The following is a 26,762-nucleotide window of genomic DNA, read 5'->3' as shown; positions in this document are numbered from 1 at the left end:
CTATCTGCTCTGAAATAATATTTTACGAATGCAGGCTAATATTATTACAGAGATAAAGAGGAGGTTGATAACTAGTTTCCTGTTTCCAGAGCATAGACCAAGATTCCGTTGATTTAGCTGATGGCTAACGATGCTTATGAGAAGGTCCTTCTCCAGGTGGGGCACATGAGCATGGAATAGTCAGGGGGAAGCCCAGGAGTCCGAGAGCAGCCCTGGATCCCGTAGAGGCAGATGAGGTGACTGCTTGTCCTGTGTGATGCAGGCCTCGAGGCTAGAGTAGGTGAACCTTCAACCTCCAGTTCTAAGTGTCTGTGTTTTAAGATTCTAAACTCCCGCTGAAACCCATTTGGCTCAGTGGATAGAGCGTCGACCTGCGGACTGAAGGGTCCCAGGTTCGATTCCGGTCAAGGGCATGTACATTGGTTGCAGACACATCCTCAGTGGGGGTGTGCAGGAGGCAGCTGATTGATGTTTCTAACTCTCTTATCCCTCTCCCTTCCTCTCTGTAAAAAATCAGTAAAATATATATTTTTTAAAATATTCTAAACTCTCCTCTTCCTTGGATTTTTAATGGTGCATCCTGTTTCTGTTGTAATGATTATGTATTTGGGCATGCTATAAGCCTACTGGGTACCACATAAATGCATGGGATACTCAAGTTGGGGATGAGCCTCAAAGATGCTACACAAAATGTAATCTGGCTCCAGTCTCCTTCAGCACTTCCAGTGTGTTTGATGAGGACAGTTAATTGCTCTTTAGCATTTCATTCGAATGAGGCTCACGGATCTGTTTAGGACGAAAACTGCTGATCAATTGCAAGTGCCCCCGTTGCCATGGAAACAGGCTGCAGTGGGACTATAATTATATTTCTTTATTCCTGAAGTGAATCCCTAATCATTGCTATGGTAATTACCCAATATCTATGGCCCCAAATTACATGATGCTTCTCCAAAAAGAGACAAAGGGTAAGGAAGAGGTGGGGGGCCGGCCTGAGACACGTGGCAATTAAGCAGGCAGCTGCAGAGAGCTGCTCTTCTGGGTGGGGAGAGCTCCCCTCCATTAGGCACCATGGTCAGATGATGTGAGTGGGTCTTAGAATGTGTCCAAAGCCTACTGCAGTGGCCAGAAGGCTATGTTGGAAACAGAAAACACAACTACTAGTACCTTCAACCACAGTGCCACGCATTATCTGCTGTATCTGATAGAAAGTCGGGGGAACTTTCCAAGTTCCAAAGTTCCTTAATGAGCAGCCCAGCAGCGGCAGCAAGATCCAGTCTGGTTGTTGTGTTTTTTTTCTTATCCTCCAGGCTCTCGTCCCAAATGTCACGTGCAGGTGACAAAAACCAATGAAAGGACACCACCCCTGTCTTGTGTCATGGTTTGCGAATGAGGAAGACTTCCCCAGAAACACCGCCCCAGTTTTCCACTGCTCCTTTGTCGCACAGACCCTGCTGCAGTCAGTTCTTCTAGAGAACAGGGCTCACAGTGGAGGTGGCTCTCTTTGGCTTCTCCCTGCTCTCCTCAGTACTAAGTGACAGTGAGTGAGTGATGGAAGAATAGCATGATTGCAGGGCTAACTTTGTTTTGCTTTGCTTCTCACTTTCTCTCTCCTGAGACTTTCGAGTGCCCTGAACTTTAGGCCACAGGCCATCAAGCACCCTGCCCCATCTCCACCTGATAGGCATGGACATTGGACACTGGACCTGGGCTGCTGGGCACTCCCAGTAGCATGGAGTGTGGCATCCTTTGCTCTCAGGCAGCATCACATGCCACCAGGAAAGAAAGGCAACCTCTTCAAAGAGAATCAAAACATGGGGGAGCTGTATAAATAGCTGTCCATCCAATTGGGCTAGACTGGAAAGAATCAAGGCCCACATCCCAACGCACAGTGTGGTGACTGGTGGCTATTTTTAGTACCGAGCTGTTACCATTTGGTTCCCCTTCTCAACAGCACCCAAATTTCCTTTCGGGGAATCAAGCTTACCTCGCTCCACCTACCTCTGATAGGACATAGTACCAGCTTCCTATGACAGAAGCCAAAGGGCCACTTCCTCCCTACTGCAGCCCGGCCTGAGCACATGACCTGGCCTGGCCAATCAGTCTCTCTCCTGGGCTTTGACTTGACAGTTGGGTCAGGATGTAAGGGAGACAACCCGGAGAGCTTTCTGTAACCAGACTCTTCCTGGTTGGTTGCTGTGGGTCCTAATGCCTAGACTGCCAGAGTTCTCTCCCAAGAGGCTTTCCAAGCCTCATCGCTAGCTTCCACTGCTCTCAGAGCCCCATTGTTCTTCCAGTAAATATTCTTTTGGTTGAGTGAGACATAAGTTTCTGTTGCTTGCGACTCAGCACTGTAGCTGACATCGAATGGAACCAGGAAAACTTGTTGAGAGGGAGGTTTGCAGTAGGAGGTGAGAAGCAAAGCCTGGAGCAGTTTCCTGGTTTGAGTTGAAAAGGAGGCTCAGAAGAAACCTTTTAAAAGGAGATGCTGAACATCCTCCTGAATTGCCCACCCCCTGGCTTCTCGGAGCTTTCCACAATGCCCTCCTATCATGGGCCTGCCCTCCCTGAGATATACTCACGATCTCAAAATAGTCCCGTCTTCCCGTCATCATGTTTGCATCAAGCATTGCATTCCCTCAGTGACCTCTCCATGGGAAACCCATCTGATAAGTGAACTACCCTACACTATTAACCATTTACTCATCACAAATTTTACTGTATAAAGGATTTTGAGAGAAAGAAAGATCATATGTGTGATCCCTGCCCTCATGCAACTCGTAGTGTGGTGGAGAGAAGGTGATAACGTCATTATTAGAGTCACATCTGTCTAGCACTTTACAATATGCAGAGCACTTTTATTTTCCCTCGTGCATAGGACCTGAACTGAGAGACTGGCCTTGGGCCGTCCCTGGAGAGGAAGAGCCTAGGCAGTGACGGAGCCCAGAGAGGATATTTGGGGAGCTGAGTGGCTGGGTTGAAGTAGGGTGACTTTGGATAATAATGGGTAACGCATAAGCATTTACACTATTCTAAGTGCTTTACATTTCAGAATTCATTTAAATCCTAAAAAATGGGTGAGGTAGGACCTCTTGGCACTCCCCTTTACAGAGAAGGGCACTGGCCTGCCCAGAGTAGTGTAGAGCCCCACTCTGAAGAGCCTGAAAGGATAAGCCACCATGGCAGCCTCATCCGGTAGGGTTTGGGCAACAGGGAACCCATGAGCTGTGAGTTAACCGCTTTAAGATGAACGTATGTGTAGAGAGAAGAATTGGAGAGGGCCTCAGTTGAAGATCATCTACAGATGGCAGTCATGCTCCAGTCAGCTCAGGGTAAAGGACCAATGGTACTCTCACTGGCCCTTCAGTTGTCCTCCGGAATTCCTCCACTCCTCCCTGCGGTTTCTCACATCTTCAATGCATGAGCCTCCCCTGCCTGCCTGGCCCCGGAGTGAGAGCATCCTGCCAGCAGCTGGGGCTAGGAAAACAAAAGTTCTTCACGCTACACTCGCAGTGTTTTTGTAAGTCTTAAATGCTTTCAACATCAGAAATAATAATGACAATAAAAGCTTAAGAAGTATGAACTTTATGTTGTTTTTGGCATGTCATTAGCATAACAATGTCTGTGTGCTATAGCAGCATGGGATAACCCATCCAGGCCCAGCTGTGTTTCCTGAGATCATTCGCAATCTTTAGGCCCTTCAGACAACCCTGTGTTTTGGTCTCTGTGCCGCCAAAGTGTGCCCGTGAGTCTGTGTTACTGATTTTTAAGAAGCTTTCCATAGCCTCTAGGTAGAATTATGACAGTTCTGCCATCTCTGGGGAAGTAAAAGAGGAGGAGGTGGAGGAGGAGAGAAACAGCAGCATCTCTTTTCTCTTGTCCTTCCAAAGCCATATTGACTTAGGTGCAAGGGCTCAGATGTGATAAGATGTAGGACCCCCTAAGCCACTCCAACTCGTCTTAGTGCTAATACAGCACTTCCCCTTAGATTTCGAAGCTTCTGTTCTCCAGTCAGTAGGTCTGTTCCTGATGTTTAAGCCTCCTGTGGCGGAGGGCGGAGGTGGAACCCAGGGGCTGCCGCTCTTGAGAATCAGACACCCATATCAGCTTTTCAGGAATTTGTACTGCATTTCAGAATTTCCCAGCTTTTGGGGCAGACATGAGGGATTCTCTTCCTCTTCTTTTTCTCTTCTCATTTTCCTCTACCTCGCCACCTCTCTCCTTTTCTTCTTTCCCTTCCTCCTCTAGCTCCTTCTTTTCCTCTTCCTCTTCTTCCTTTTTCTTCTCCTGTCCTGTAGTCTCTACTAATCTTTATAGACAGTGACTGTTTAATGTGGGTAGAGAATATGAAAGTGTTGTCAAATCTTTGGTGTGAAATGAGGACTTATGGAACACCTACCTACTCTTTCAGCCATGTCTATACGTAGTTATGCGTCATAATGCTACATTCATACATTTTTAAAAATCTTGATTAATACATCAGTGTTCACAGCAGCATTATTCACAATAGCCAAAAGGTAGAAATAACTCAAAGGTACATGCATAAACAAAATGTGATATATATCCCAAAATTATTCAGCCTTGAAAAGGAATGAAATTCTGACACATGCTACAACATGGATGAACCTTGAAGATATTATGCTAAGTGAAATAAGCCAGACAAAAGCACAAGTATTAAATGATTCCACTTATATGAGGTACATGGGATAGTCAAATTTCATAGAGATAGAAAGGAGAATAATAGTTATCAGGCACTGGAGGAAGGGAGAATGAAGAGTTACTGTTGAATGAGTATGGGCATTTCAGGTTAGGATGATGGATGGTGTTGTTAGTTGAATAACAATATGAATGTACTTAATTCATACTTAATGGCACTAAAAAAACACGGTATACTTAAAAATAATTAAAATGGTAAATTTTATGTTTATATATATTTTATTTTCCTAGAGTAAAAAAGTCTCTGTCAGTATTGTGTAAATATGAAAAAATTCGTGGATTCTGGCATCCTATTTAGTATTAACAGATTTGGTGTCTAAGCAATAAAACTAGTTTACCTTAGTTTGTATAAGATTTGCGGTTGTGGGTGAACTGGGACTCTCTTAACATTACCCTCTTGTCATGGCCCCGCAGCTGTTGCTCACATAGCATCTTTGCTCCCAAAGAAACCCAAGCGCCTATGAGCACTGTGTTCGCGTGGAAGACCTGTCCGCTGTGAGGGAGGAGCCGAGTTGTTTCAGCTCTGTCTTGATCCAGCCTCTCCCTTCGCCTTCCTGGACCTCGTCTTTGTTACAGAGCCAGGGGGCTCACATCCAGGTCTCTGTTTCTCAGCCTCACGTGCTTCCTCGCCATGCTGCCTGTGGTTTGGCAGATTAGGTTTGGTGCTCAGTCTGCACAGCTAAGGAGTCTACCCTTGGTTGGGACCCTGCCCGCTGCATTTGGTCACTGATACAACCTCCAATGGGCCCCGCTCTGAGGAGGGGTGGGGGGCGGGGAGCGGTCACCCTGGGGGAGCTGCTCTCATGCCTGGCAGCGTGGAGGAGTGCCTGCCTTGCCTCCTGGAGGGCATGCGGTTCTCCCTGCCCTGTGAACAGCCTGGGTGTGGATTCCCCAGAAATAAGTTTGTTTCCCAGATCAAGGAAGAGCAGTTGGCTTTTGCTGCTTCCAGTTCCTGCAGGTCGCCCTGCCTCTACCCCCCTGTCAGGTAGAAGCCCGGACTTCTCGAAGCCCAAGCCTTCCCCTGAAGTGTTTATTGTTGGCTACCTGCCACCTGTAAGCTGACCCATGCCGGAGGCCCCTCGGAGTTGCCCTGATCCACACTCTCTGAACACCTAGGCAATTGCGAGAGAGATGCTTTATTCCCATAGCCCCTATCAGCAATTCTCGTCCTTGGTCTGGATGTATGGAGCTGTCTTCCAATTTTATTGTAATCTGAAAGAAAGAAACTCGTGTCTCTTACTTCTTCTGGGTCTGAATGTTATTTAAAAAGTGCTAGTTGCTGAAACCAGTTTTGCTCAGTGGATAGAGCATCAGTCTGTGGACTGAAGGGTCCCGGGTTCGATTCCGGTCAAGGGCATGTACCTTGGTTGCGGGCGCATCCCCAGTGGGGGGTGTGCAGGAGGCACATGATTGATGTTTCTCTCTCATTGATGTTTCTGAGACTATTCCTCTCCCTTTCTCTGTATTAAAAAACCAATAAAATTATATAAATTAAAAAGTGCTGGTTGACAGGACCTGCTGGGGTAGAACCGATTGTGATGACGGCTTCTTGTGGGGGGGGTTGGTGGGAAGGAAGGCCCCTCCAGTTAGTTTCCGCAGTGCCTTCTGCCGGGGCCTCTATCAATCAAGAGCAGCCTGAGTTCCCGTGAGCGCGCTGGAAGGCTGCTGTGTCGGAGGCATGCTCCTTCATTCCCGCGGGACCCTCCCGTCTGCCCAGCTCCTTGGCTGACCCGCGGCGGCAGCGGACACAGGGCGGGGCGAGCCGGGGCTGCGGGTGGAGTCCCCCAATCAGGAGGAGCGGGACCCTGTTGCCAGAAGAAATTTTATCATCCTAATAAAACGAAGCACATGATTTGCATTCCAGGTCCTTCAGCTTTTGTATGGGAGCCCGGGCGCTTTCCCATGACAGCATTTTTATCCCTGATGGGGGAGCAGAAAGTGAGCAGACAGTTCAAGCAATGTCACAGGACAACATCTTGGGCAAAGTCAAAACTCTTCAGGTAAGACAGCCTGCGGCGGGAAGGTTGGAGCCACAGGCGCGGGCGGGCCTGGCTGGGGAGGGAGCGGGGAGAGTCCCGGCTCAGCCCTGAGGGATGGATGGGGAGGTCCAGCGGGAGCTCCTGGGGAGCTGTCCCCACCTTCATAACACCCCCCTCTCCTGTTCTCTCACACTGTCCCTCAGTGTTAAGTGGGCATGACGAGGACAGGTACCCAAGAGAAGCTGCAGGACTGGGAGGGGAGGAGTTACTAACCGGGAGGTGCTGGCCATCACCCCCAAGTTCAGGGCTGACTGACGGTGGGCGGTTTGCACAGCAGGTGTTCACTCTCCAGGCCTCCCCGCTTGGGCAGTGAATGCTGAGGCCCTCTGTTGTGCGCATAAAGCTCTCACCCCCTGGGCCGCCTGAGCTCAGAGGAACACCATGGAGCTCTTAGCCCACCCCACCCCATCGGGTTCAGCTGCAGAGCTGGGCAGTTTTCCTTAGTCCTGGAGATACAGTTGACGCTTTAACATATGGTTTGAACAGGGTGGGTCCACTTATGCGCAGACTTCTTTTCAATAAATACTGTAAATGTATTTCTGTTACGATTTTCTCAATAATCTCTTTTCTCTAGATTACTTTACTGACGCAGTGTGTAATACATAAAACATACAAATGTGTGTGTTCATCAGTGTGTGTGGTTGGTAAGGCTTCTGATCAAGAGGAGGCTGTACGTAGCTACATGTTGGGAGAGAAGTTACTTGTGGATGTTCAGTGGCGTGGGGATTGGCACCCCTCACCTCTGTGTTGTTCAAGAGTCAACTGTATGATAAAATAATTCCTCACCAGAAGCGGTTCAGCTCATGGGGACTCCGGGGAAAGCAAGGGAGTGAAGACACCTGGGATCTGACCGTGTAGGTTTGCCTGACTGCTTAGAACTGTGGTTGGCAAACTGCGGCTCTCTGGCCCCTTGAGTGTGGCTCTTCCACAAAATACCACGGCCTGGGCGAGTCTATTTTGAAAAAAGTAGCGTTAGAAGAAGTTTAAGTTTAAAAAATGTGGCTCTCAAAAGAAATTTTGCTCGTTGTACTGTTATTTGGCTCTGTTCACTAATGAGTTTGCCCACCACTGGGTTAGAAGAATTCACTCACCTGACAGACATACCTAAGCAGGCACTTCTCTGAGGCAGGGTGCCTGGAGGCGATCCAAATCATGGACAGGGGACTCCGGTGTGCTGCTTTCCCTCTGTCTGTAAGTCTGCAAGAGTGAGTGAGTGAGGAAAAAAAAAAAAGGGCGGGGAGGAGAGTAGACAGCTGGCTTGAGTAGCTGCTGACAGGATGAAGCATTGTACTCGCATTTTCTGTTTTCTTGAAATGTTCTTGTTTCTGCTGAACATTACGTATTTTGTGATCAGAGTTTGGTCACATATTCTCCACACGCGCTCAGCTGAACACGGCATATGGCAAGCAGGGAAACGGCCCACACCCTGGCACCACGCCCAGCTCGCCCAGGTCCTCATTCCTCCCGCCCAAGGCCACGTCCTGCCCAGCGCTAACCGGGCCCTGCCTGCGGTCCCTCGCTTCCTCACAGGCCGTGTCCTTGGCTCTCGGGGGCCGAGCGCACATGTCTTACAGACTCAGAAGGAGAGCAGCCTGTCCGTTCTCATCGAGGGAAGAGGGAAGGGTGATGATGGCCAAAGAAATCCTTGACACCACACCCCACCCCCCTTTTTACCTTTCCTTCTTGAAATATTGTCATAGAAAATGTAATTTTTGGAGTGACTTAAGATGAAACTGTATCACCCCCAAAAGACTGTGCTTTATTTTTCAGTCGACTAAGCAGTATGTTCCTGGTAAGTCACAGAAATAGTAGTTGACTGTACTAAATTGCATGAATGCTTTGCATTTTTTCATGACAATGTTATGCTGGCATTGGTGCTTAGTAAGCAGCATAAGAGACCACCCTTCATAGGCTCCAGCATGGAATAAGGGTGTTTAGTTATGTCAGAGGCATGTATGTTTTTTTTAATGTCTGAAATTTGTCTTTGTGTTTCTGCGTATGTTTATATTTAAAAGAGAGAGAGACGAGTAATGGATAAACCTATTTGACAATACATGTCTTGGCAAGCTAATTAGCCTCCATTATTAAGACATTCCTTTGAAATTAGGTTTTTCCTGGAATGCCATTAAGACAAAAGAAAACACATTTTCCTCTGGCTTAAGAAACTTCCCAGCACTTGGCAACCCCAGAACAGCGCCTGTAATGAATGCATTTGGAAAGGTTGCCCTCTAGTGGCCACATGTAGTCATCGCAGCTAAAACTGTCTATGTTGAGGGGTAGGGGGGACAGTTAGTGTCTCTACAGAGTACTGAATGGCTGAATGCAGCATCAACCAGCCTACACTTTTCTGAATAAAGTAAATCGGTGAACCATTGAGTCACTGTTCGTCTGGTGCAGCACGGAGTGGGCTTTGTAAGCCCGGCCCTTCCTTGCATTTGGACTTCAATGGCCTTGTTTCCTTCCTGCCGCTGCCAGAGCACAGGTCAGAGAGGTACCTGCATATCTTAAGTCAGACCAGGCTGTGAAGTGTCTACCAACTAATGATAGAGCTTGGGAACACCACGGTTGAGGCCTGCAGACAGTTTGTAGAATTATACCACCGCTTCGTCAGCAATGCCAAGGCCCACTGGTCCACTAACTGTTTAGCTCAGGAGGGAAAACCTCCATCCTCAGTAGCTGCTCTCTCCTGCTGAGCTGGATTTCATGTAGAAATGCCGAAGGGTCATACGCATGAGGATTTTGACACCCATCTTAGCCACTTCTTCACAGAGCAGGCGTCTTGAAATCCGAATGCTTTCTCTCTTTTTCCTTTTTTTGCTTGTTTCAACTGTGGGAGTACCCATAGTTCTCTCAAGAAGACAGCAACTTCATTTTTCCTCCACTTTATTCTTGCAGACATGGTCTGAGGCATGAGAAATCTGGGGGACTCCAAACACTGGCAGGGTACGGGCTGCAGGATATGACATGCTTGGGATTCCCACACCATGAGGAAAGCCTCATCCATATGGATGTGCATTCCTATAGCATCGTTCTCCAGCATTCCATATTACAGCAAAATGGCCCCGTTTGAACGGCTGAAATATGGGCCCTTTCTGCTCACATTCCAGGCTCAACAGTAACACCATTCATAGCCACCAGCAGCAAGGACTCACAGGATAGGCACAGCTTTCCACTCTCCCCTCTGGCTATGACCGCAGTGTGTATAAGGGTCCATGGGTATTAGGGAGGTGGGGAGGCGGGGAGTGGGGAGAGTGGTAGTAGTTTGTTGCCCTGTAACTTAAGGGCAGGCTCGTCTTAGCAGTCCATTTTTCAGTGATTGCGTGTATCAGTTTCTCTGTAACAATGCCTGAAGAGTGAGCAGAAATAGTCACACACACACACACACATACACACACACACACACACAAAAGCCACACTTAACCCTCCATTCAATTCACACCACACCTAAGATTGCCAAGTAGGTTTTAGCAATCACGTTTTCAGTGTCAGTAAGTCGCAGTGTGGTGACAGCCCCGTCTCCGTCCAGTCGGCTGAAGGAAGCATTTAGAGCAGGACCGCAGGGAAGGGAGCGTGTGCAGGTGCAGGAGCCTTGACCTCGAGAGCCTGAGGATCAGCCACCATGGCCTTGGACCCCAAATCCTGCCTGGCCTTGGTCCCTAAGTCCTGCCTGGCTGTTGCGTCTCATTTCTGACAGCCGCAGGGAGTGTCTGTAAAGAGGCAGCCCTTGGCCTGGGCAGGGAGATTTGCCCAATCCCTAAACGATGGCCACTATTTCTTTGATGACCTGTGTCCTCCGCTCCTCCAACCCCAATGCCTCCTCCTAGGCCCCCTCTAGGCCTGCACTCGTTTTCTCTGGAGGGAGTTTGAATCAGCTCCTTTATGGAGATGCACGTTGTCACGGACAAAGGCAGCAGCATGTGCTTCTTCTGGCAGGATGGACATGTCCGTGACACGTCAACCCTCTGATATCCACATCCCTACCCCCCTGCCACTCCCCACCAGCAGCCTCAGCTGTGGTACCTGCAGCCAGGGGTGCAGCTCTTCCTGGGCCCTCGTCACTCCTCCTCTCCATGCATTTCCTCTCACCCTGCACCCTCCTCTCTGTTGGCCTCTTTTCTCTAACCTTCCACTGCAGTGCCCCACACTGCTCTGTCCCTTTCCCAGCTTTGCCCGGTGGTCCTTACTCCTCTGTCCTGTTCCTATTCAGTTTGGTTTTATTTCCATTTTCTCCTTCCTTTCCCATGGATAGCCATGATAGCCGACCCATCTTTGGGAGACTGTGATTACATTTTGCCATGGTCTTTTTTGTCTTCTGAGGATCAGGTGGACCAGCACCCGTATTCTAAAAGGGGCCCCAAGGTAGTAAAATATCGGCACGCACCTTTCTTTTTGTGATGGTGGCATAAATCCCCACTACGTGGCATTATGCTGGTCGTGTTAGGCCAGGTTCTCCCTGCGAGCTGGTTACAGAATTATTCTTTCTGTTGTGAGTAGAAGAAATCCCCTCATGGTCTCCTCCAGGAGCCCTAGTGGAAGCAGAGCCTGGCAGCTGGAGGTGTGTGTCTCAGGGGGTTAGAACCATGGTCAGCCTTAGCCAACACTCCTAGAGAAGGGGTGACAGGGGAACCCGAGGCTGAGCCAGGAGCCTCGCCCACAGGAACCATTCCCTCCTCTTCTGCCCAGGTTCCCAGCCCTTTCCCACCGGGCAGCAGAGTGAGATGGCCGTGACTGTTAACCGTGTCTCTTTGTCTAACTCCATCGGCTGTTCGGATGTGCCTGCTTATTGATCTGCTCAGAGTGGACACTAACTGCTGCTTCCTGCTGAACTTGTTTTTGGAAGGAACCCTTTTCAGCCTTCTCCTCCCCAAAACCCTTCCAGGCTGCTCAGGCTGCGCTTCGTTGGCTGGCCTCAGGCTTTGATATGTGCACCTTCCCTGTGGGATCGGAGAGCCAGACTCGGGTCAAATACACGTCCTGTCTTCTGTGCTCCTGACTTGGCATGCTGGGGTGTAAGGATGGGTGCAGGGGGTAGGGGGTGTTAGGTTCATCTCGTTCATGTCTCACCACCCATCATGCAAGGCTGAGGGGGAGCTGGGCAGCGGCGGGTGGGTTTGGTACCCTGAGTTCAGAGGGAGAAGGGGTATTTTCTTTGAGGCGTCTCAGCAGGATACTTCAGTAAGGTATAAAAATGCCGCATCGTGTTTTTATTCTTGCCCCCGTAGGAAGGAAGTGCAATGTCATATTTATAAGAACCAGTGTCGTGCAATGAAAATAACACTGAAAGCGGGTTTTGAAGACCTAGATTCCCATTCCTTTGGGGCCACTCATTCTTCCCATAAGCCGGGGCCAGCCACCTCTCCCTGCTGGACCTCTGATTTGTTTGCAAAGTGAGGGGTTGGACTGTATGATTGCTAAGGTTCTTTGCAGCTCTGTGGGACTAAATAGTAACCCAATTAGAGGTAAAAATCAGATCACCTATTCTTTATCTCTCTTTGAGGCATAAAAGGACTATGAAACCCAAGTACCTAGATCTAGAGCAGCAGTTCTCAGCGGGAGGCGATTTACTCCCCAGGGGACATAGGACAGCATCTGGAGACAATGTGGGTTGTCTCTGCTGGGGAGAGAGGAATTGATACTGGCATCTAGTGTCCATGGTGCTGCTAAACATCCCATCATGCACCGGGAAGCTCCCCACAACAAAGAATTGCCGGCCCAGAAGGTCAGCAGTGCCGACCGAGGTTGAAACCCTGCTCTAGGTGAAGGCAGTAAATGGTCGGCTCAGTGCACACTTGGTTCCGTGGCCTCCCACACTGCCATGCTGACGGCTTTTTCTTCCTGCATGTCGCCCATTTTCTCTGCCACGGCCCCTTAAATATGTTGCCCTTTCCTTAGCTATTGTGTTTATCCATTTTTCTTCAGGGAATATATTTCCCTTTCTCATCTGACTTTAATCTCAGATGCTTACTATTTTTCTTCCTAATTTCTACCCCCCATTTCCCCACCCCTTCTCCTTACCCTGTGAGCCACCACCCACCGGAATGCAGCCCCTCCTCGGTGCTTTTCTCCTGCCGACGTCTCTGTCCCTTCCCCACGCGGCGTCTTCTGGCCCCTGGCTCGCAGTGGGCAGCTAAAGCAAGGATTCCGTCCCTCCCGGGTTCCAGCATTGGCCATGGAGAGATGCGCTGGCTTTGGCGTCTCCGTCGCCTTGGCAGTGGTACCCACTGTGGCCAGAATGTGGCGTTCAAGCCGATGAGGGAGGTGGCCCAAGTGTAGCCCTTCAGGGGGAATGTGTCTGAAAGTGGCTGGCGGTTCCCCCGTTGCAGTCACTAGGGTCTGGATTTCCCCCTGGGGTTCTTGCATTTCATGGGGCCATTTTCTATACAATTTAAAATATATATATTTTATTGATTTTTTTACAGAGAGGAAGGGAGAGGGATAGAGGGTTAGAAACATCAATGAGAGAGAAACATCGACCAGCTGCCTCCTGCACACCCCCTAATGGTGTACATGCCCTTGACCGGAATCAAACCTGGGACCCTTCAGTCCGTAGGCCGACGCTGTATCCACTGAGCCAAACCGGTTTTGGCATTCTATACAACTTTTATACTTTTAACAGACCTTATAAATTGATGTTGAGGTCAATCAAAAAGTTTTTGTCCTATGACATGTATCCCAACTTTTGGTTCAGAAAGTGGGCTTTCTGCCCCCTGGAAAACTGGCATCTCCATGGAAGAGGGTGGCCGGATGCAAAAAGCTCATGGCTGGGAGGTGGGAAAGAAAGGGAGCCGAGGCTGGGAACGCACTCGCTTACTGCAGGGCTGTCTCTCAGTCAAGGTCACGGCGTTTGGGGAGCAGCCCGTGCACAGCACGTGCCTCAGGCCACCCAGGCGCAGGGAGCCTGGCCGCGGCTCCTGCGAGCTGCTCCCTGCCTCAGCACGTCTTTCTTGTGCTTCTCTCCAGCGACAGTTGGGCAAGAACATCAAGTTTGGGCAGCCACCTCCCAGTGCCACCGCGCCCATGAAGAGGGCGGACAGTGGGGAGGCCAGCCTGGAGGAGGACCCGTTCCCGGCCAGCCCCATGGAGCCTGTGACTCCGCAGGACATCGTCCTCTCCGACGCCGAGAACAGAGTGAGGCCCCGCCGGGCAGCGACGCGGCTGCTAATAACCCGGGAGGCCGTGGGGCCGTGGACAGGGCAGCAGTGACCCCGGGGTCTGCAGGGCAGGGGGAAGGGGGAGAGGCCTTTCTGTTGAGTGGCCCAGGGTGGGGACTTGGCGGGCAGGTGCCTTCATCTGCAGCGGGACCATCCTGGAGCAAGGTTGGGGGGGCGGGGAGGAAGCGGGGACACGCTCTTTGCACCTGCTCTTCCCAGGGTCTTCCACGTGCCCCTCGAGGCTCAGGTCTGGGGAGCCCAGCTGTGCCGTCTCCTCCTGCCTTTGCTGTGCGCCCCCAGTGCTTCCTGCACAGCCGGGGCCCTTCTCTGTCTGCCTCCACCTAACAGCCTTCTCTCCATCTCTAAACGTTGAGTTCCTTGGGGACAAAACTGCATCTTACACAACTCTGTCTCCCCAGTAATCCTTTGTTGGATTGGACTAATTTAAGGGGAAGACAAGAAAGAAGTAGGTTAACAAGGCAGTACATCTCTACCAGACCAGCCTGAAGTCTACTGAGTGTGAAAAGAAAGTCCCATAGGTCCAGCACGGCCCTCTCTGAATTTGATGGGTTGTTGTTGTTTTTTTGTTTTTGTTTTTTTATTTATTTTTTTGTTAATCCTCATCGAAGGATATTTTCTCATTGATTTTTTTTTTAGAGAAAGTGGAAGGAAGGGAGAGATATATATAGAGAGAGAAACGTCGATGTGAGAGAGAGAGAGAGAGAGAGAGACAATGATTGGTAGCCTCCTACACACACCTTAATGGGGCTGAAGATCGTGCCTGCAACCAAGGTACAAACTCTTGACCAGAATCAAACCTTCCACCCTTCAGTCCTTGGGCTGACACTCTAACCACTGAGCAAAACCAGCTAGGGCCAAACTTGGTGTTTTGACACTGAAAAAATCACAGTAAGCATATCCTGAAATGGGAGTCCTTCCAGCTGCAGAAGGGAAACCCTCAGGCCTCTTTGGGGAGAAGGGGCTAGAGTAAGGAGTTCTCCAGGCGAAGCTCTGAGTCTCCCTGCCTTGAAGCATCCTTGCGCTCTGCCTCCAAGGGGCCTGCAATGACGTTGAGTGTTATTAAGATGGGCATCCCTCCCACCAGCCATCTTGCTTGTTGTCAGCTAACATGGCCTGAGGATAGGAAGAAAGACGAGCAATTTGCAGAGCAAAGTGTGGAAGGAAAGGAAAGGACTGCCCCTGCCTGTTGCTCACCTCTGCCTGGGCCTGCCCTGGCGGCTCCTGGCTCACACCTGTAGGTGGTGGGTGACACAGGGATGGGCCCATTCCGCCCCCTATGGCCAGACGTGCCCTCTGCAGCCTCCAGTGCAGCAGCCGTCAGCCTCCAGGCAGGGGTTTCCCAAAGACACCAAGGGTCTCACGACACTGACAACCTGAGACAGGCAAGGTGTGGAGCCTGGGGAGAGGGAAGGTCATTGGTTCAGCCAGCGTCCGTCCCTGCTGTGGTATCACAGAGGTGAACAAGATTAGACAGGGGGCTGCCCCGGTAGTTTATGTTGTAATGAGAGTCAGATAACATACACGTCAACAAAGATCTGAATGGAGCTGTCAAGTTAGGTTAGAAATGTGAACCTCCTGCCAATAAAGATTATTAAATTCCCAAAAAAAAACAAAAAAAAAAAAAACAAAGATAGATATAATTTCAGCCCTAGTTGGCTTGGCTCAGTGGATAGGGTGTTGGCCTGCGGACTGAAGTTGTCCCATGTTCAGTTCCGGTCAAGGGCATGTACCTCAGTTGCAGGCTTCTCCTCGGCCCAGGCCCTGGTCGGGGTGTGTGCAGGAGGCAGCCAATCAATGTTTCTCTCACATCGATATCTCTCTCCATCTTTCCCTCTCTCTTCCATTCTCTCTAAAAATCAATGGGAAAATATCCTCAGGTGAGGATTAAAAATAAAATTATCAATGAAATAGTTAAATGTATATAAAATTTCAGATCAAGAAAAATGAAATAAAACACGTGATGGAAAAGCAGTGACTTGTTGAAAGATGAGGAGGTCAGCGCTGCCCAAAGCTCTAGGCAGAGGGAGCAGCAAGGCTGAGGCCCAGAGAAGGGGCTGAGCTTGTGCTGAGGAGGAGGCCAGGGCAGCTGCTGGGCTCTGGAGGGGAGCGTGTGGTCCAGGGGCCGGATCCTGCAGACCATGGGAAATGGGGCATTCTAAAACAGGAAGTCTCTGAGTAATTTGGAGTAGGAAAGTGACATAATCTGATTTGTGTTTTCTAAAGATGCTTCTAAGTGTGGTGCAGAAAACAGACTGAGGTAGGCTACGCAGGCTGACAGTACCGCTCTGGAAGGGACAATAGACCCTTTTGTAAATGTTGGCGATACCAGATAGAAGGTGTGGCGGGCCACCAGGAGGGTGCAGGTGCCGGACCCGAGGGTGTGCCCAGGGCAGGCCCACGCCACGGGTGGGAATCTCCAGCCATTTTCCTCTCCTACCTTCTTTCCCGAGTTGTTTTCTCCTCCTCTGGTCATTCACTTCTCAGCTCAGCCCTCTGGGTGTGGCATTGGTAGGGCCTCTTTCCCTCTCAGAGAGAAGGGGAGGGGGGCTTAGCAGGTGAAGGAGTGGGAGGCCCGCAAAGCCGAGCTCTGAGGCTGGAGCCCTGCCTCCTGGTACTGTGGCTGTAGGGCAGCCCCCAGGCCTCCCAGCTGTGGGAAACACGGGGGACTGAGGTTGGAGACGGCCCAGCTGGTATCGTGTTGGGCTCGGAGGAGGGGAGGGCACACTCTGGGCCTCCGGAGTCCTGTGGAGTCTGGACATTAGCCAGGTGCCCACCTTGACCCCTGCCAGCTCTTAGAAGGCAGCTGCACCCCTGTGTGGAGGAGGGGGCAGCCCTTCCAAGCACAGACAGTGTCTGGTTAGCTGCCCAAAACTTCCTGTTCTCTTTACCGTTTCAGTCTAGTGACACGCCAAGTTCTTCGAGTCCTCCAAATCCGCCTGGAGCCAGAAGTGAGAGGGAAGAGAAGGTAATAGGATTTAACTTACATAGTTAATTCTCCCCCCCCCCCATCTTCTGCCTCATTTTCCCATTCATCAATGATGCCTTCATCCTTTACTTTAAATTTCTCTCAACTGGATCCCTAGACATTGGTAGTATTCCTAAATGGATGATGTACTTTAAGACTCTGCTAAGTAGTTGAAGAAGACACTCCTGAAGGTACCCAAGTCTATAAGGAAAAGAGTCTCCTATTAGAAGATGTTTTTTAAACTTTTCTGTGTGCCATTGAAAGCTGCGTCTCCACCTGCTGGGGAGCCTCTTCTGTAGAGGCCAGTCCACTCTCATGAGGACCGTTCACCCACGCAGGGAGCGGGTGCCCTCTCGGGCCTGGCAGCACCGTGAGAAGAGTATGTCCCAGGTTTTCTGAAGGAGACGGCCCAAGACAATGCCACCACCTAGACCACATGTGTCAAACACAAGGCCCGCGGGCCAAATCCAGCCCGCCAGGCCTTGCAATGTGGCCCGCACCGCGCTGTCATCACTGCACTCCACTGTTAGTTTATGACATTGTCAGTTTATGACTGTTCAGTAAACCATTCGGCCCGCGATTTAGGCTGGATTTTAGATTTTGTCCCCTTTTCTGATTGAGTTCGACACCCCTAACCTAGACAGTGAAGAGGCCCAGCTGGAATAACTACAAACCAAGCTTTGCATTTAAGTCTCAGCCTCTAGCCCTAGCCAGTTTGGTTCAGTGGATAGGGTGTCAACCTGTGGACCAAAAGGTCCCGGGTTTGATTCCGGCCAAGGGCACATATCCTGGTTGCAGGCTCCTCCCCAGCCTAAGCCCTGGTTGGGGCATATGCAAGAAGAATCTAATCAATGTGTTTCTTTCACATCAGTGTTTCTGTTTATCCCTCTCTCCTTCACTCTAAAAGATCAATGGGAAAATATCCTTGGGTGAGGATTAACAAACAAACAAAAAAAATCGAACAAAACAAAAAAATCTCAGCCTCTAGGGCTAACCTATGTCTTCAATCTGTCACATTTCATTCATTTGAACTCCTTGCACTCATGCACCTATTAGGTTATGGAAATAAATGTTTAATTCATCTCTTTTAAAATATATATATTTTCACTGATTTCAGAGAGGAAGGGAGAGGGAGAGAGAAATAGAAACATCAATGAGAGAGAATCACTGATTGGCTGCCTCCTGCCCCCCCCCCCGTCCCCCCCACCCCAAACTGGGATCAAGCCTGCAACCAGGGCATGTGCCCTGACCAGAATTGAACTGTAAACTCCTGGTTTATAGGTCGATGCTCAACCACTCAGCCATGCCGTTTGGGCTAATTCATCTCTTTTCAACAGTAGTTCAGGATATAACATGTATTATAAAGATAACTATAAATAAATAAAAGCTAGGGACCCAAGGCTGGAATTATTTTTCCTTACGTCTGTGCTCCTTGTCATAAATTATTTGCTGAGCATCCCTTTCGCTCTTGGAGCTGGCTTGGTGCTTCAGCTTTCATGTGTAAATATGGAAGGTGACTGCAAAAGGCAAAACCCTTGGCTAAACCCCACTGACCTTGTACTTAAGAGGTGGGTCACAGTCGGGGGCATGGTGGCCTCCTCTTTTGCCCTGTGCCTGAGAGCTGCAGGCTCAGACAGTGGCTGTGAGCGCCCTCTGCTGCTCGTTGGGGTGGTGTGTGGTGTGGCCAGGAGCCCTTCCTTGGCTGCCTACTGTGGCCGCTGGGTTCAGGCTGAGCCACAGTCTCTCTGACTAAGTCTGTGCAGTTCACCTGTGGTACGTCTGCGTTACAGACTGCAAGCAAGTGGTGTCGCAACTCATCCTTTGAAGAATTGCCCTCTCACTGGCGTGTTCGGAGTTTCTGCTCCTCCCGTTAGCTTCTCAGGGCCCTCGGTGCTCCGTGACTTCGGAGTGATGGTGCTAACCCATTTGGTTACTGTTCCTTCATTCCTTCAATAAGTATTTATTGAGCCCTTGCCAGATGAGATTTGCTACTCGGGCATAAAGCGGGCTGATACGAAGATGAAAAAGACACCTTCCCTGCTAAGTTAGGACAGGAGGTGTGTTTACACAGGGTGAGAGGCAGCGGGAACGCTCTTAGGGTAACAGTTCTTCGTCCGGAGATGAGCTTGTCCAGGACATTGCTTATTTTAGACTTTGTGGCCAGAAGGTCCAACTCAGAGACTCTCTGTTTGGACAGTGCTGATGGGCGTGGCCAGCAAAACTTTACCAAATCAGGCTGCTGGCCGGATTCAGGTTTTGTCAGCCCCTCATCCAATCCACATATCATTCAGAGCAGGAAACTTAGCTCCTGAAAGGTTAAATAACCATCACAAGCTCATGCAGATAACACTGGCAGAGCCAGTAGTTAACGTCCTGTCCTTATTCCAGGAGCATTGCTCATTTCACAGTCCCAGTGAGCGCCCTTTGCTCGTCAGGCTGGGCAAGGCGTGGGCACCAAAAAGCGCTTCCCTCTCTGGATTCCCTGCAGGTTGCTTTCTAATCTGGACTAATAATATATATAAATATATATTTTTTACCGGTTTGGCTCAGTGGATAGAGCGTTGGCCTGCGGACTGAAAGGTCCCAGGTTCGATTCCGGTCAAGGGCATGTACCTTGGTTGCGGGCACATCCCCAGTAGGGGGTGTGCAAGAGGCAGCTGATGGATGATTCTCTCTCATCGATGTTTCTAACCCTCTATCCCTCTCTCTTCCTCTCTGTAAAAAAATCAATAAAATATATTTTAAAAAATATATATATTTTTTTTATTGATTTGAGAGAGGGAGAGAGAGATAGAAACACCAAATGATGAGACAGAATCATTGATCGGCTGCCTCCTGTACGCCCCTCACTGGGGATCGGACTCACAACCCGGGCATGTGCCCTTGACTGGAACCGAACCCGGGACCCCTCAGTCTGCAGGCCGACGCACTCTGTCCATTGAGCCGAACCAGCCAGGGCTGATTACATATTTTAATCTTCCCCTACAGGTAGCTCCAGCTAAACCTTCTCGGCCAAAAAGGCACTTCTCTTCTGCCGGCACCATCGAGAGTGTCAACCTGGATGCCATCCCCTTGGCCATCGCCCGCTTGGACAACAGTGCCGCCAAGCACAAGCTGTCCGTGAAGCCAAAGAACCAGAGGGTGTCAAAGAAGCACAGGCGGCTCGGGCCCGCCGGGGTGCGTAGAGCCCATCCAGGCTGACGGGGCAGCTGCCCGCGCTTGCTGGGCACTAATTCTGCCGACGGGGCGGTGGGGCGGTGGGCCTGTCGGAGGCACTGGGTCTCCCCAGCAGGGACAGAGTGTGGGGCGCAGGCCCGGTTACCGCCCTGTCTGACCTGGTGCCCACAGAGGAGGCTGCTGCGCATCTGCCCTCCTCTGCCATGGTTTAGGCCAAGGCCCTTCGGTTTGGTGAGGGTGGACTTCCGAGGCACGAGTTTCAGGGGATCGAGGCGGAGTGTCAGTCTAACTTTTTCCTCTTCTTTCCGATACTGGACTGTTGGTTTTCCTACGATTATTCACGTTAAGAACAAGGAATCTGAGAATAACAAATAAAGGGAATAAACATAAAGTTCTTCCCGCCACCCCCACACTCTGCTCTTGGCTCGGCAGCCTGCGTTTACCTGTCTCTATACAGTACTTAGAACAGCCCCTTCTTTTTTTTCTCTCTCACTCACCAAACCCATTTTTATTGAGCACACTGACTTGGGCCCTGGGGATGATACAGCAGGATCCAAAACAGACAAAGACCCCTTCCCTTACAGAGTTCCCGGAGCTTACGTTCTGGTGAGCTCAAGGTAACCCCTGGAGAAATGACCAAGTTTTGAGCCCAAAAACTACCCCTCTGAGCAGTAGCAAAAGGGACTTCCTACTGTTTACGTGAGAAAGGAGCGAGGAAGACCCTCACAAGTCACCTAAGTCAGCAGGACCCCATGTCCGGAAAAGCAAAAGGCCCCCTTTTACCACAGTCCCGGGGTAGGCGGTCAGGGGACAGGGCTCTCAGGGGCCACGCCAGGGCGTTTAAAAGTCTGTCCCCAAACCAGGAGAGGGAGAGGGCCACCTGCACGGTGGGTGACCAGGGAGAGGACTGGTTCTCTGTGTACAGGAGGAAGCTAATTCTGTTTCCCTTGCCAACGTTAGGCTCGGCCAGACGAACCCGGGGGCCTCCCGGGCCAGCTGTCCCTGGACCAGAACGGACACCCCGGGGAAGACAAGCTGACGTGGCACGAGGAGGAGGAGGAGCCGGAGCCCGAGCCTCTGGACGCCGAGGAAGAGCAGAGACGCCAGGAAGAGTACTGGCGGGAACTGGAGGCCAAGTGCAAGCGGCAGAAGGCGGAGGCGGCCGAGAGGAGGCGCCTGGAGGAGCAGAGGCTGCGGGCCCTGGAGCGGCGGCTGTGGGAGGAGAACCGCCAGCAGGAGCTGATGGAGGAGGAAGGGGAGGAAGAAGGAGGAGAGGAAGACGAGGGAGAGTTGGACGAACCACAGCCAGAGGCAGGGAAGAGGCCGTGCCCAGAGGAAAGGCAGAGGCTGGACGAGCCGGGCGGCCCAGCCCCAGAGAGCAGGGAGCCGGAGGAAGGCGGGCACCGGGGAGCCCGGCAGCAGGAGTCCCTGGAGGGAGAGGCCGAGCGGCTGCAGCGCCTCGCGCACCAGGACCTGGAGGCCCGGAGCAGGCAGGAGGCCGAGAAGCGGTGGCAGGAGGAAGAGGAGAGAGAGTTGAAGGAACTCAGGAGGCGGGAGGAGCTGGAGAAGCTAGAGGAGCAGAGGCGGCAGGAGGCGGAGAAGCAGCGGCTGGAGGAAGAGGAGAGGAAAAGGCAGGAGGAGGAGCAGCAGAGGCTGCGGGAGGAGGAAGAGAGGAAGAAGAGGGAGGAGGAGGAGCAGCAGAGGCTGCGGGAGGAAGAGGAGAGGAAGAAGAGGGAGGAGGAGGAGCAGCAGCAGAGGCTGCGGGAGGAGGAAGAGAGCCGGCTGAAGGAGCTCAGAAGGCGGGAAGAGGAGGAGGCCAAGAGAAGGGAGGAGCAGAGGAAAAGGCAGGAGGACGTGGAGGCGGAGAAGGAGGAGTCCCGGGGAGCACGGGGAGGGGAGGAGAGTGGGTGGGAGACTGACAGTACGGAGGAGACAGAGCCCCTGAAACCTGGGAAGCAGAGAGAGAACCCCAAGGAGGAGCCAAGGGCCTGCGAGCAGCAGAGTCCCCAGGCGGAGCCCTCCGGAGAGCCACAGGGGCAGGATGGCTGTGCCGGCCCGGACAAGAGGGACGAGCCCAGCACCCCGCCTCCCCAGAAGCAGGACGTGTGCGGGGCAGCAGCGAGGCTGGCCCCGGAGCGGGACCGCAGGGTGGAGGAGCTGCGGTGGCAGGAGGTGGAGGAGAGGCAGACCATGCCCAGGCCCTACACTTTCCAGGTGTCCTCGGGGGGCAAGCAGATCCTCTTCCCCAAGGTCAACCTGAGCCCCATGACGCCCCCGAAGGACGCGGGGCCGGCCCCCGCCCCGCACCAGCCCAAGGCCCCCCGGGCGGCCGGCCCCGCCCCGCACGCGCTGCCCTCGGCCCTGAGCATCCCGCACACGGCCATCCTGGTCACCGGCGCCCAGCTGTGCGGGCCCGCTGTCAACCTCAGCCAGATCAAGGACACGGCCTGCAAGTCCCTCCTGGGCCTGTCGGAGGAGAAGAAGCCGGGGGACGCCCCCGCCCCGGCCCCGGAGAGCCCGCCGCGGGCCCGGGCCAGCAGCAGCGGGAGGGCCCGGGCCCCGCAGGAGCCGGCTGCGAGCAGCGCGGCCGCCCTGGCCGAGTGGGCCTCCATCCGCTCCCGCATCCTGAGGAGCGCGGAGGGCGAGCAGCGAGGCCAGAGGGACCCGGCACCTCCTCCTGGGGACGAGTTCGCGCCCCGGGGCCGCTCTGACTCCCGGGGGACCCTCCGGAGGCCCCCGCCGGGAAATGCAAAGTTCTCCATCATGCCCGCCTGGCAGAAGTTCTCCGACGGGGGCTCCGAGACCTCCAAACAGAGCGCCGAGAGCACGAGGAAAAGGCCGGGGCCGGGAGCCAGCGACCCGACGGCGCCCCCGCCCCCCGCCACCGCCGCCGCTGACAGCGAGGAGCCCCAGAAAGGCCCGGAGAGCCCGGGGGTGCCCCAGGAGCCCGCAGACACCACCGAGGGCTGCAAATTTGCCAAAGACCTCCCCTCCTTCCTGGTCCCGAGCCCTCCTCACCCAACCCCGCAGAGAGCAGCGGCCCAGGCCGAGCCCGTGGCCGCGCCGGGCAGCGAGGCCGCCGGCGGCCCGGACAAGCCGGACCCGGGGATGCCCGGGGGAGAGGAAAAAGCCTCAGCCTCCCCTTTCGGGATAAAGCTGAGAAGGACCAACTACTCGTTGCGCTTCCACTGCGACCAGCAGGCGGAGCAGAAGAGGAAGAGGAGGAATGGCAGCACCGGGGAGGGCGCGGAGGGCGCGCCCCTGGCCCCAGAGCGCACGGATGGAGAGAAGGGGGCCGAGGGGATGGCTCCTAAGCAAGGCCCGGCCCTCCCCGCAGACAGCAAGCCAGGCCCCGGTGCCCGGAAGGACCCCACCGTAAGCCCTTCCAGCCCCCCTGCCACGGCCCAGCCTGCACCTCCGCCCGGCAGCAGCCCGGCCCCGGCTCCCCCGCAGCACACCAAGGCCGCCAGCAGGATGCCCCTGGCGCAGAAGCCGGCCCTGGCGCCCAAGCCCCCCTCCGGGCAGACGCCCCCCACCTCCCCGCTCTGCAGACTGAGCAGGCCCTACCTGGCCGAGCTGCTGGCCCGGCGGCCGGGGAGGCCTGACCCGGAGCCCGGCGAGCAGGGCAAGGAGGGCCCGGAGAGCCGGGAGCCCGGGCCACTATCTCCACCACCACCTCCCAGGAGGGAAGAGAAGAAGGAAGAGGCGGACACTGAGAGGAAAGCTGCGGCTCCTGCTCCGTCTGCAGCCCGGCAAGAGAGGCCTTCCCAGACGCCCGAGGCCGGGAGGAGAGGTAGGTAGCTGGAGGCCGGAACCCTGCCTCTGTCCAGCGCGCTGTCCGCTAAAGCCGGGCTGCCCGCGGCGGGAAGTGGCCAGCGGAGCCCGAGTTGCAGCAGTTCCCTTCCTGAGAGGCCCATGTGCCATTCCTGGAGGGAGGGAATCCCACCGAGACTCTTTCCTTTTGTGGAAAGGAAACGTTTGTGGCCAAAGCTTTTTAAAAATATATTTTATTGATTTTTTTTTTTTTTACGGAGAGGAAGGGAGAGAGATAGAGAGTTAGAAACATCCATGAGAGAGAAACATCGATCAGCTGCCTCTTGCACACCCCCCACCGGGGATGTGCCCCCAACCAAGGTACCTGCCCCTGACTGGAATGGAACCTGGGACCTTTCAGTCTGTAGGCCGACACGCTCTATCCACTGAGCCAAACCCGTTTCCGCGGCCCAAAACTTTTTTGAAAGAAAGTTTATTGAGCCGCATGCTGGCTGGAAAAGGGACCATGGCCTGGGGCAAGCAGTCTGAACCACCAGCCATGGGGTACCCTAAGGAATGAAGGGAGAGGCAGTGAGGGTAAAGACTGGGCTTGCCTACGCCAGCCACTGCTCCGTCTCTGGGCAGAGCATTAGCACAGGGCGAGGTGGGAAAGACAGGCATGCCCTGGGTGTGGGGAGGAACGAGTGAGTGGTTCTGATAGGCTGTCCCTCGGCCGTGGAGAAGGAGGAAAGGGGAAGCGGAGACCGCTCCGGGATAGGTGCAGCTTCCTAAGGACGGATTGCAGTCACACCTCATTTCTCGAACACTTCCCATCTTGAGCAATTCGATTCCCAACCAAGCTGTTCACAGAACCAAATTTTGGTTGTCGTACCAAACTTGAGTGTTTGACCTGACAATCCTTTCATGCTGACACTTCAGCATGACATAAAGCATCTCTCCGGCAACAAACCAAGGAGAGAGTGCTTTTGTAGCTGGTGAAATCGATGATTAGCACAGTCTTAAAGGATAGAGGTCCTCAAGGGTGCAGAGGTTGCGAGGGAAGAAGCAAGGATCACAGGCAGTTGAAGAGGTAGAAAACCTGTTGATTTGGATAAAGGGAAAGCAGTTAGCCAGTGATATATGCACCAGCAAAGATACGCTGCCTTCTGACCTGACAGACATCCCTGGAATGACTGCTGAAAGCGATTTCTTGAAGGCCAGTAGCAGGTGGTTCAATAAACTTAAGAAGTGTTTGCTTATAGGTTAAACAGTACAGTAGACACGTACTATATATAAGAAAGGTTAAAACAGGGAATCATTTGGGGGTCTGGAACGGATTAATTCAACTCACATTATTTCTAAAAGAATGGGGGAGGGGGGATGATTTAGTTTTTTAACAAATCACTTCTTGAGCAGCCTTCCAGAGCTAATTCAGTTTGAGAACTGAGGTTCCATTGCATTTGCTACTATTGGGTCGTCTGTGGGACCACAGTCTGAAAGCTGGTGCGTAAGCAAGCTGTGCCAGCATCCGGGCTGTTGGCCACGTCCCTCAGATAGACGCTGAATAGCCATCTGGAAGCTGAGGTGAAGTGCCAGCGTCCACTCGGGCACGGAGGCAGGCTTTTGTCTCTGCCAACCCTCATTAGCTGGTGGCCCTCCCTTATACCTCTCCCCCCTTTTCTGGCCCACTGCAATTTAACCTAGGCTACTCCCCAGTTCTTCTCATCACATTCCCACTCTTCTTTACCATTTCTGTTTGGATTTGTTTACTTTCTATAATTGAAACTTTGTAGCCTTGAGTGGAGGCTTAGGCTGGCTAGGGCAGGCAGAAAGCTTGGCTTCTTCCGTTGCCTGGGAAACTCAAATCTCCCTCCTGCTCTCTGTGGCTGCAGCCATCTTGGTTGGGTTTATTTGCATACTCGCTCTGATTGGTTGGAAGACATGGCTGGTGGATGTAGCAGAGTGATGGTTAATTTGCAAATTACTCTTTTATTAGGTAGGATACCATCTTATTTGGAAACTCCCAGCCCCTGACAGAAGGTAGAATAGATAATAACTGGCATTTTCTCTAAGCACTGATCCTGGGGAGCAGTGATTAGAACCCCGTAAATGCCAGGAGGTACCTGTGTGTCTCCCGGGGACCTGAAGGAGAGAACTTAAGTGGGCTATGGTTCTGCTTGTCCACTGAGTTTAGAATGAGAGAAAATAGGTTTAAAAATTGCAGCAAAATAAAATTTTAATTAGATATTCTGAACCTCTCTCCCCCCCGACAAAAAGGTTATGTGATTAACAAATAACATCTCTTTCAAAATCTTGAATGAAATAAGTGATTTTACTGTTTCAGAAAATTTTAGTGGTCATCCTTTGTGCTTATCATTTACACAGTGTTTTTATTTATTCTGTCTAGCAGTCTCATGACACATGTAGACAATCTTAGCTTAATTTTACAGATGAGGACACCACATCTGAGAAGTCAGTGTCTTGCCTGCTCCCTCAGTGGTAAAGCCAGGATGGGGAGGAGTTCTCTCCCAGGCAAAATGATCTTCCCAGTAACCCAGGCCCGCCTCCAGGAACGCTCACCTGGCATTTGTAAAATGCTGTTAGCCTTTAAAAACATTTCTCATTATGTCCTCATGTTATTTCTTGGACCTTACTCATATATTTGTTCAAAACAACATTGTTTTAAAATGCCATAGGGCCCTAGCCAGTTTGGTTCAGTGGATGGAGCTTCGGCCTACGGACTGAAGGGTCCCAAGTTCAGTTCTGGACAAGGGCATGTGCTTTGGTTGCGGGCACATCCTCAGTGGAAAGTGTGTAGGAGGAAGCTGATAGATGTTTCTCTCTCATTGATGTTTCTAGCTCTCTATCCCTCTCCCCTCCTTTCTGTAAAAACAAACAAACCAATAAAATATGTTTTTTTAAATGCTGTAGGATTTAGCAAAG

The 26,762-nt window shown here is 52.1% G+C and overlaps 1 protein-coding gene across 4 annotated transcripts in view; it reads left to right on the top strand.

Moving 5' to 3' along the window:
- The window catches only part of CRACD (capping protein inhibiting regulator of actin dynamics), a 169,699-nt gene that overhangs the window by 134,502 nt on the left and 8,435 nt on the right, over positions 1–26,762 (top strand). For 2 of the 4 annotated variants that reach the window (XM_084899141.1, XM_084899139.1), the window contains 5 exons: positions 6,578–6,713; positions 13,713–13,880; positions 16,821–16,889; positions 19,878–20,066; positions 21,027–23,859. In XM_084899141.1, coding sequence (XP_084755267.1) covers positions 6,594–6,713; positions 13,713–13,880; positions 16,821–16,889; positions 19,878–20,066; positions 21,027–23,859 — 3,379 coding nt within the window. In that variant the 5' untranslated portion in view covers positions 6,578–6,593. The remainder of the gene's footprint in view (positions 1–6,577; positions 6,714–13,712; positions 13,881–16,820; positions 16,890–19,877; positions 20,067–21,026; positions 23,860–26,762) is intronic. The other 2 variants (XM_084899140.1, XM_084899142.1) reach the window with 2 other exon arrangements.

Source organism: Pipistrellus hanaki, assembly GCF_964339955.1.
Source record: "Pipistrellus hanaki genome assembly, chromosome: 1".
Classification (NCBI taxonomy): domain Eukaryota; kingdom Metazoa; phylum Chordata; class Mammalia; order Chiroptera; family Vespertilionidae; genus Pipistrellus; species Pipistrellus hanaki.
Note: the sequence above shows the minus strand (reverse complement) of the source record. Positions and strands in the feature narration are given on the sequence as shown.